The 11,353-nt window shown below is 41.2% G+C and overlaps 1 protein-coding gene across 2 annotated transcripts; it reads right to left on the bottom strand.

The window, feature by feature from the left end:
• Positions 1–4,004: 4,004 nt before the first annotated feature.
• cldnd1a (claudin domain containing 1a) lies at positions 4,005–10,868 on the bottom strand. Of its 2 annotated transcripts, XM_072669892.1 has the most exons (6): positions 10,786–10,868; positions 10,396–10,687; positions 8,315–8,608; positions 5,292–5,399; positions 4,413–4,550; positions 4,005–4,235 (listed from the first exon to the last, which is right to left on the bottom strand). In XM_072669892.1, exons 3-6 carry the CDS (start codon positions 8,604–8,606, stop codon positions 4,015–4,017), a joined length of 759 nt encoding a protein of 252 aa, XP_072525993.1. In that variant the 5' UTR covers positions 8,607–8,608; positions 10,396–10,687; positions 10,786–10,868; the 3' UTR covers positions 4,005–4,014. The 2 variants fall into 2 exon arrangements, with proteins under 2 accessions (XP_072525993.1, XP_072525994.1); XM_072669893.1 differs by lacking the exon at positions 10,786–10,868 and having other exon boundaries at positions 10,396–10,775.
• Between the last annotated feature and the right edge of the window lie 485 nt (positions 10,869–11,353).

Genomic DNA, 11,353 nt, shown 5'->3' with positions numbered 1-11,353 from the left:
CACGTTACAGCTAAACTCTCAAGTCAGCGTCAGATCAATCTAGGGAACTCCAGGTTTTGAAATGACACCGACTGTAGAATGACAACCCAACTCTGTAGGAATCGTAGAAATGATCTGGTGCTACACTGGTCCCATCTGATTTCTCACGCAATCTCGAGGATGCAATTGGAGGCAAAATAAGGCATGAAATCAACACGCGACAGACTCCGAATAAGAAAAACAAAACAAAACTGTTTACTGATGTTAAAATATTTTTTCCCTCCTCATTCACCACTCAGTACAAATATAGGTTCAGGCAACAGCACCACTATATAAGCTGGATCCAAGACTGGGTCCCACACTCAGGGAAAAAAAAAAAAGCTCACAAAGGGAAAAAACGAACATCGCTTTGCATATTAACGCCATACATTCAAAATGCTGGATTAACCACATACATTTAAACACAAGGAACCTTACTGTCATTTCCACCAGCCTGCAGCAACACCATTCTCACCGATTGTCACCACAATGCAACGCGAAGTGCGTGAGGTATTGCTACGGATAAGGGCGTTATTTGGTGTTACAAATCAAATGCTTAAACCATCACATGAACATGAATACGTAAATCAACAAAAAGTAGACAAAAATGTCTAAGTTCAAAGAAAATGAGTAAGCAAACATAAATATATAATAAATAGGGGAATACAATAGCGAAAAACTGCAGTAAAAAAAATATAAATAAATAAAAGCGTTACTGGCATTGTGTTACTATCTGACGTAACTGAATATGTGTCTAATGCTAATACAAGACAAAGTGATTAATGATGTACAATGCATAACAATATTAATAAACACAGTGATGGATGCTGATCTTCTCTTTGATTTCTCCATATATCGTGTCAGGCTCTACCTTTTGCTCTGCTCTGCTTCTTTTGTACATTGTGTCACTGAATTAAACACACTCAGTACTTTACAGTTTACAGTAAAGAAATGCCTGGGAGCAAAATCGCTAAACAAATTCACACCTGGCTGACAGTTAATCAGTTAAGGAGGGATTAAACACTATATATATTTTTTAATCTACAAACATTTGCACACCCATGCTGCTCGTCTAACAAAAGTCATTCCAAAACTGGCTTAGTGCACCCCCTAGTGCTGCATCTGTAACCTTTGAATTCTCCCATTGGTCGCAGCGGTGACACGTGAGGCAAAAAAAAAAAACTTCCACCCGCCCCTAAGCAACCCGCCTCGGCACATGGTTATCCACCCCCTAACATTAGCATTTTTCCAAATGTGCTGAGGGGGTGGGACACCACAAAACATTGAGGGTGGATGTACTCTTTAAAGGAACAGGCTGGGGAAGGGTGTAATGATTTTTAGTACAGTACTGAAAACTGGTGTGACTGAGTGTGAAAGGCTGTGACCCAAATGAATCCCTAACCCTCATTAGAGGGATTATCTAGTGTACTAAGTAGCAGTAGGAACACGAATGAATTTGGACACTTTCTCACTATCATTATGTTGCTTAGCAACCTAAGCCCACTGTTAACGAACTACAATGGGGGAAAAAATGAATCTGAAACCCACGGCATCCAGTGGTTCATAACGTCAGCTCCTTTTCGTAACAATTTCGAGACTTGCCGTGCAATCTGGTCCACTTTCAGCTCATGCATTGAGCTACATTGTGCACTAGAAATCACAAGTGCATTGTGGAAGATTGTAGTGCCCTAAAAATCACGCTCGAATTCCACTTTATGATTCAGACACTCAAAGCAAAATGGCAAACATACACAATAGTACACAATAGAGTAAATAGGGAGCAATTTCCGCCACAGTCAGCGAGTGTGTTTACATACATTATAATCTGATAAATGCAGAAAAACAATTGTTTATGGCCCCACAGTGGTCATTTATCAATACTTCTACGTTCTAGAGTTGAAATAAGTGCCTAGTAAGGTATTACTAGGTATTATTAGTATTGGTGTGCATGTAAATGTAAAACTGTATAGCCAATAACCCACCCACTCTCTTTCAACCACGTCTCTTTTGACGTCTTTTACTGAAACCACTGTCAGTCATCGAAGCTAGTCAGATGGGTGCGGCCTATCAGGGTAAAGAGGGCAAGGGGCTTTCAGCTATGGACACACCCACACTCAAATGACTGGGCTTTCCTACCCACCCCAGAGGTGTTAGAACTTCTAGAGGTTGTGATTTTTAAAGTTTGAGGTTTTATTAGAGGGCTATTTGTAGTTTGTGCACTTTTACTTATATATTTATTGGTAACTAACCAAGAAGGGGTTCAGTGTGAACACAGACCAAGTGGAAATCCTGGTAATGTACGTGCAGGAGAGCCAGTAGGCTTCCTGGGCCATTCCAGTGAGGTTCATGTGTGAACAGAAGATGAAACATTAGTGGAAGGGTTTATTCTAGACTCTAATCTAAATTTAACTGGACTTTCATGGTGAGTGTGAACGCACGCACGTGAACGCACGCATTCCAAAAAAATAGTGTTTAAGGCGATTTAGCCACATTCACACGATTTTGGATCATAAAGGGAGAGAAACCTCAGCACAAGGACGCAGCAAACGGCCATGCGGTTCAAGCATTCTGAGCTCATAGACCTGGAAAGAGTATTACTGACTGATTTAAGGACTGTTCCTAAGCAACTCACCAACCCAACACACACACACAGAAAGCAGCTAGGAAGCAATAATTCTCACAATAGCTAGCAGGTTTAGCCTCTGAGCACGATCATCTTGGACGATGAGTAAGGATCTGTATACACAAACTTTTTCTAGAGTGAGACAGAGGAAATCCAGGATTGTAGCGAAATTAGGGCAGCAACTATTAGTCGAACAATTTGATCGTTTGTTGATGATGTTAAACATCAAAAACACTGATGTGTTGTCTTAAGACAGTGTTAATAGGAATCACACTGTCACCCAGACAGACTGTAATATCCTACAGTTAGTATTTGGAGCGATATGGTTTCTATTGTTTTAGCATTTTAAAGTGCTCTAAAATGCTTTACAATGTGACAGATTGTAATTAGAATAATTAAGATGCGTATAGTTTAGTTTACGCAACAGATCCAAGAGGCCTAAAAAATTATTAAAGCTCAGCTCCATGGTATGGAAAATGCCCCACTACATTTAGCGCAGTGTTAGCCAACCTGGGAAGATGTTACACTAGATGTAACACTGTTGGAATTGGCATTAGTGTCCAACTGTGTTAAGCTCAGGAGTGTACGTGTGTTCCCAAGTACTCTATGAACTGTTTGAGGTGTCAGTGTTCAAATGCCGTCTAATATTATTAGTACACTTCAGCAAAATGAAGAAGATTTAACTGTCTCTTGTGCAGGTTTTTTTTTTTTTTGCTAACTAGGCTAACTGATGTTAGCTAGGTCCAGAAACAGTGAAAATATATTTCTCTCATAAACTAATATTTTGGCACGTCGCCCACTGAGGAGAAAAGATCTTGTGTAGATGATTAGGATAATGAGGACGAGTACTCATTAGCATCCAGTGATTCATCGGTTAGAGGTAGCTCAAGGGCTTTTTTGTTTTTTTTAACCCTAAACCCCATCTCACCCCCAGATCTCCTGTGCCATCATCTAGCTTTAAAGCAGCTTTGTTGATTCAAAATGTTTTTGCTTTTTTTCTTCCTGCAAGTTGGAGGTAAAAATCCATAATAGGCTCTAATAATTATGACCTTTATAATTGTGACAGGTCTAATTGTAATACACTAAAGAACATGCAGAGGGTGATGTGCGATCTAGAGTTCCATCAAAATAAACAAAACAAAACCCTAAAACAGATGGAAGCAACAAAGTAAGAGGATCCGAAGGCGGCAGAAAGTAACATTGGATGATAGTCGAATAATATTTGATACATTACCAGATCAGAACAGAAATGAATGTCAGTTGCGCCGCTAACTGAAACACGTGAACAGAGCTCTAGAAAGCTCTCGTGATTACAGAATTCTATGTACACTAAGCCTGGACTTCCCATTGATTAACTGGTTGATGGTTCGGTTCTAGGCCACCCGGTATGCGGTCATGCGGTAGTAACTCTTGCTGTGGCTTCGTGCAGCCCACACCAGCAGGGCGGCAGCCATCATGTGTAAAGGAGAGGAGATGAGGGCCAGGTAGAGTGACCAGCCCAGAGAGCCATCTACACGATCAGGGAGCATCGAGACACGGTGGAGCAAGTCCATCCCCGCTAGGAAACAGCATACAGTGGCTAGAGAACACATCCCTGAGAGAGAGAGAGGGGAAAAAAGAGGGAGTGAGCACAGAGCAAGTGTATCAGTGCTAATAAATGCAAATAATATTAATAAATGATAATAACAATAATAATAATAATCTACTGGAAGCATTACAGGTAAAGGTGTTGAGCAGTGGGGATTGCTGTTGTTTGGTAGAGGGCACTGACCTGCGAGCAGATGGATCAGCCCAATGCCGAGTGTGGGGCTGAGACTTCGACACACACAGGCACAGAAACCCACCAACCCTCCCAGCACCACCAACCCCAGAGAGACCAGTGGCAGGAGGAACTGACACCTCCACAGATCTACAAAGTGAAGGAGACAGAGGTTGAGAAAACTGCATTAGTATTACTGCAGAATGTACTGATCAATTCAGATTTCCCACTCTTTTTCATGTGATCGGACAGCCATTAAAGCATTTCACTGCTGTACCATGTAAAAGTATTGGACACTTTTTACATATTGTAGTTCTTTAGGTCTGTTGTTTTCAGGGTGCTGACATGATGCTATAATGATTTGCAACTTTTTTTTTGTCCATTTTTGGGTCCATTGTATTTGCATCTATATGCATGTATGAACATGTGATTCTAATATTAGTTAGGTTGTGGCTTATGTCAGTCTGTGGGTAAAGCCACATTCACACTATTACAGCAACATGGCTTTTGTGCATCTTGGCAATTCACTGTTAATGGAGCTGTCCTTTACCATGCCGCATGTATCTTCACAGAGCTACTGAACTGTGACCTGGCTCTGTGCTTAGCTTTAAATCGATCTCAATAACAGTAAAGGCTATTTATGTACAAGGCCATTGTGTCATTGTAAAAACATCAAAAATGCAGTTTTTGAGGTGTCTCCAATGGGTGGTGTGCTGCCTCGAGACGACTGAAATCACATACAACAAGGGTTTGGTGTGATAGTGTGCAGGTTGCTGAAGAATGTGCATCACCGAGTTGTTCTGCACAGTAGAGTCAAGTGGATGTAGGTGGTTCTGACAGTGTTTTGCAACAGTTGCATGATGTTACACACTCTGTATGTGGGACACTCACAGGTACGTATCAGGTCCTCTCCGCTGTTGTGGTTGCCTGGCTCCTTGTACTTGGGTGTGAACTGCTGAGAGAGGGTGAAGCTCACACACTCCATGGCCATCTTAGGATCTACAAAAACACATATAAATACAGAGAGAAAGAGAGAGAGAGAGACAGAGGGGGTTAGCAAATAAGGTCACTGTAGAAATTCTCACAGACACATTAACCTCCATGTGGAGATTTAGTGCATTTGGCTTTATGATGTTTGAGTCATAATCCACAATTAATTACATATTTTGTAATCCTAACAATTAGCCGCTTGGTCAGGCAGGGGTTTCACGTGTGAAAAGTGCAGAAATGGAGAGATTTTGATCATGGATAACTCTGACAGAGCAAATAAAAAACCAACTAGAGGATTTTATACTCTAGATCTACTTAGAGAGCTAACAGCGACATGATGAAGATGAAATGGATGGAGCTCACGAAAGGAAAAGGTTGAGATAAGCAGATTTAGTGGCTGAGGTGAGATGGTGTGGGAGGCAGGCCACATGCTGAGGGCAGTCATGAAGGAACAGTCAGAAGTAGCTGAAAGACCTAGTCAGTGGTTGTGGCGGGTTGAGACGGGCTGAGGTTCTTCTTCCAGACTTTACTGCTGAGGCTTCCAGAGGTGTCGTGGGCTTAATTCAGCGAAACACTGAAGAAGTGGAGGTGCCGACCTAATGACCCCTATGAGAAGCTTGCGGTGTATTGGGTGATTAGAGTATGGGTGAAGGAAATGGGCTGGGCCCTATGTAGAAGCTTAAGTGTTATCTTCTTGTATTATTTTACTTTAAACAGCTAAATATTCAACAGCAGATGATAACTGAGGTTTCCAAGTTCAGCCACGTCACTCCTCTGCTGCGTTCTCTTCACTGGCTTCCTGTAGCTGCTGCCAGCATCACCTTCAAAACCCTGCCACTAGCCTACAAAGACAAGAATGGACCAGCCCCTCCGTACTTGATGCAATGGTCAAAAGCCGATCCGCACCAAGAGCCCTTCCAGCTTCAAGTACGGCAACAATATGAGAGCTTTTTCGTTTCAAAATTCATAAAGTGTCAAATATCTAGCTGAGATACCACCACAGAGTTCAGCGAAAACCAGCAGGTAATTCACTCTGTGATTTTCTCAGATAAAGAAGGAGAGAAGCACAGACAATGGCCAATGGCCAATCCGGACAGCAATAAAAGCACAGAGGAACTCCTGTAAAACAGCAAATTACCCCAAGACCCCATGGAAACTGAATTCTGTCCAAATATGACAAGACAGCCTATTATAGATGACATGGTATGGTATGTTACTGCATGTCAAAGATACAAAAACTTATAACATATCCCATCTTTACATCATGTTTGCAATTAGGATTACGCGTCAAATAACTGTCCTGTGCACAACTGAACACACGGTCATGCCCCACAGGGAGTGAATATTACATTTCTTCTCTGGCGGTCTGGAACAAAACGTTAATATTGAAGCCACAGACTGAACTTAAAGACCAAAGCTTGTACATCTTAATCCAGATGTGTACATTCAACTCAGATTAGGGCTGAACACCATGGATAAAAAATATCCCATTGGGATTGCTACATACTATGATTACAGTGCCTCACAAACAACATATTCAGATACACACAGATCACAGAATGACTGATGTATCCTAATTAAAGATCCTGCATTCCTATTAAATAAAATTACACTTGGTAGGTTGTGTGAATGTCTTGAGTTATCTAAGCATCCACAGAAACACTCACAGCACACCTTAAATGCTCAGTACATTAGCGGCTTTCCTTTATCGCTAACACTATGGCTTTTTATTGTTGTCACTGCAGCCCTGAAACAGAATTCTACTGAAATGTGAATGTTTTACAGTCATGGACAAAATACACTCTCTGCTTTACCCACTGCACTGCTCTGCTTTTGCACAGATGCCACTGGCTACTCTGTAATAGGGTTTTAATGTTGTGCGCAAACATTCAGAAAAACTCAATCTAGTTAAAGCAACAGTATGCAACAAAATCATCTTAAAAATAGTAGTTGCAATATAATTTTCCTGCACTGACTTGTAATCGGGAGAATGCCGTCTTCGTCACTGCCATTCCAGACCAATGAGCAAAATAATAAAATAAAATAAAAAAATTGTACACAGCTGCTTTAATCTATGTATCCAGCCTTTCCCCATTCCTTTTGAAGTTACGAGGAGTGTTTCACCCCAAACTGCATTTCTGAACAATGAGAACTACGCTTATTTACATAAATCACACTAGGCTGCAAATACTCATTAGCTAAATTATATTCAATTCAGCAATCGAGGCAATGCTAATGATAGCAATGTCTAAGCCCGGCCAATTCTTCCCCACTTGCTCTAAATAAAGTAATAAGTGTAATAATCTGCATTTAGTGAGAGCTGCAGCAAACACAGTCAGTCAAGAGATTGTATTATAATCCTTTTGTGATTTAACTGCTAATTGTAAGTTAAAGGTAGCCAGCATCCTAATCGCTAAGTAAGCTCCTCAGCTGAACATAACCCATAGCCTCAACCATTCCAGTTATATAATAAATCTCAATGTGCTGCAATGTACTGTAGCAAGTATGTAATAATGTGCCATAATTATGTTCACTGATGTGTTTTACTGTTTGTGGTAATCAGGTTAGCTAGCATGCTAATCACTAAGTTAGCAATAGCACCTCCTGCCCCAACAACAGCTGTTATACATAATTTTATACTAAATCAGTGTGTGGTATTATACGGTGGTGAGTTTCTGATGACCTGCCGTTATGATTATTGTGTTTTACTGTTAACGCGAGTTATGTTCATGCAAGCTAAGCGCAGCACCACACCGGGATCCAACACTTTTTACTCTTAATAGTGGGCAGGCCAGCTAACATCACCAAACAACACCAAACCAGAGGATGTTTTGGATTTATCGCTGCAGCCCTACTTCAATGTTATTTTTCCGAGTGCAACTTCGTGGCTGATGTGGTAATACAGTAGTGAAGCAGAATCTCACCAGGCTCCTTGTACCAGTTTGCGTTGGTGGGCACCTGCAGGCACCTCCACCACAGGCCCAGCGTGCCATTGAGTCGGAAGAGAGGGTCACTGTAGGTTTTCTCATCAAACTCTCCATTTATGAACTCGTCGCGCAGCGAGCGGAGCTCAGAAGCATTCGGCTCGCCATACACTGGGGGGCTGGTGTACTGGTACCAGTGCTGAGTGCCCACTGCCACTGACAGATACACAGTGGCCAGAGCGCTCAGCACACATGCTATCACCAGAGCTGTCGCGTAACGATTATCCACCATACCTGCAGAAAAGACACAAACACACAATCACCAGAGCTGTAATGCTTTATATGCTTTAATGCTAATACAAAGGGTAAGTGAAATGCCCTCTTCTAGGCCGGCCTGCTAGGCACTTCTTTAAAATATTAAAGGAATCTTCACATGTATGGTAATTATTTCATGACACTGTGTGTAAATACACCTCAACCCCCAAAACATTCATGTTTACCTGCTCCAGAGAGTCCTGTTCTTTTGGCAGTACTTCCCTACAGGGACTAGACCAGCAGTGTGTGCATGCATTTGTTCAGATGTCAATGGGCGCAACTTAAAGTAGCTGAATGCATTCATTACAAGGGTTGTCCACAAACATTTGGACAAATTGTGTACATTTTACATGCAGTCTGTGGCTGATTCACTTCTAGTCATGTCTAAGAACACCCATTATGCTTAATTAACGCCCACTAAACAATGCCTGAGAGTCTAATTGCTTTTATAAATCGACATACACATGAATTAGGTATTGACTATGTGTACTGTATTGTATTGTACGTTATTAATAACAAGATTAGTAATACATAACTCTTGAGATGGGGAGGAGAAGAATTCATTCATTTGTCACATAATAATAAAAATATCATACTATACAGGCATGTGAAATGCACCAGGATGGCTTATTAAATATTCAGCTCTTCATAAAGAAATACTGACTTTTCAATATTTGCTCTCTATTCTAATAGTTGGGATTAACCAACCTCCTATAACCTTCGACCAGTCTGTGAAATCAGCTGGAAGGAAGCTTTTCCACTCCTCTATGCAGAATTCTTTCAGCTGTGTGATGTGTAAAGGGGTTGCTTGCATGCACAACCTGTTTCAAATCACCCCACAGCGTCTCAATAGGATTAAGGTTCGGCCGTTGACTTGGCCATTCCAGAACTAGAGTTTTAGGACACTGAAATGTTGCATGGTCTACTGACGCATCAGCTACAGTTTTCGGACATATTGCCTCTTTTGGACAAATCCCACTCACTCACAAACCAAACTAGAGTCTGCAGCTGATGTGCTGCACCTGATTTAAATTTAGTTGTAAAAAAAAAAAAAGGGCCATAACTTTTTCCTCACAAGAAAACTGCACTTCTGTTAATTACAAATTATATATTTAAATATTTCTTCAGTTGTATATATTTAGTTACATTTTCAAAAATCAGCACCATCACAATTATGTTCACCAAATTAACACCACAATAAAAGAGCTAGCGACTTTCCACTGCATTAAGATAACAGTGTGGTATGTCTCAAAATCTCAATATACAGGTTCTAATTAGGTCTCTAATTAAAGCAACAGTCTGTATGTTTTGGGGATTCAGAGATTGATCAGCATTAAAATGTGCATTGTTGCCACTTTTCAGAGCGAATGAATCCAAACATTACATTTAGTCTGTTTGTTTGGTTTGACAGTGGGTGAATAAACAGATGAAGACTGAGTAGCAACATGGCCAGGAAAACTCCCAACAAAAACCTACCAGACCACTGTGTTGTTAGAATGAATATATTAGGCTTTTGCAGGGATGGACATGCAGCACACTGGCACCTTTTATATAATATTTTGTCTCTCCAAACGCAGACAAACCACTGCTTTTAATTAAAATAAAAAAAAATATTAAGGACTGCTGCTTTAAAGTATAAGGCATACCTGCAGAAACATCCCCCAAAAACCATCCAGACATCATAACACACATCAAGTAGGTCTCTCCTTCACATAGCTGTAAACTGAGACAGCAGTAAATATAGCCAGCAGCTCAGATGCTCTCACCTCCTCTCCTGCTGGACACTCCTGACCTCTGGATGAAGTCCCCTGACTGGGTCAGAGATCCTGCTTGATTAAACGCGCCTTCTGCTTAAAACCGACCACAGAAGGAGAAGCCACGGCGGCAGAGAGCAGCCAGGCTGGGCTGATCAGGCTGAGGACAGGGGAGCTCAGTTTACTGGTCCACGGTGCCACCGGCCATCCTGGGATTAATCCAGCCGGGCGTGTCCTACTTTCTCGGGCGTGCAGAAGCCCATCTGTCGCTCTCCATCTGCTCCCCGCAGCGCCGATTTACCGCCTAAAACGCCGACAAGAAACCCACAAATATACGATTAAAGCTGAGTTTAGAGGCGTCCAAAGCTGAATTATCAGGTTTAGACACATTACATATCCTACATTAGTATAAAACGCTGTTTTCCAGAGCTGAAACTGCTGCGATGTGAGGTTTTGTAAATAAATCCATGTGCTTTCCTCCTCCGGTCAGCAGGAAGCAGCGAGGGATGCTGGGTAATGTAGTCTTTGTTTGAGTGTTAGTGCAGTATTCCTCATCCCTGGTCCTGGAAGCCCACTGTCCTGCAATTATTAGTGTTTTCCCTGCTCCCAGAAACACCAGATCCTAATTCTTAACCAACCAACAGCCCATTTTCTGAGGTTAAGTTGGTGTGTTGATGCAGGAATAGCACTACAATTTAATAAATACTGAAGTCCTGAGATTAATAAATACTCTGTTGAAGTCCTGAGTTTTAATAAATACTCTTTTGAAGTCCTGAGATTAATAAATACTCTGTTGAAGTCTTGAGTTTTAATAAATACTCTGTTGAAGTCTTGAGTTTTAATAAATACTCTGTTGAAGTCCTGAGATCAATAAATACTCTGTTGAAGTCCTGAGATTAGTAAATACTCTGTTGAAATCCTGAGATTAATAAATACTCTGTTGAAGTCTTGAGATTTAATACATACTCTG

The sequence above is a fragment of the Salminus brasiliensis genome, chromosome 24, assembly GCF_030463535.1.
Source record: "Salminus brasiliensis chromosome 24, fSalBra1.hap2, whole genome shotgun sequence".
NCBI lineage: Eukaryota > Metazoa > Chordata > Actinopteri > Characiformes > Bryconidae > Salminus > Salminus brasiliensis.
The sequence above is the reverse complement of the archived record's forward strand: the minus strand, read 5'-3'. Positions and strand labels throughout refer to the sequence as shown.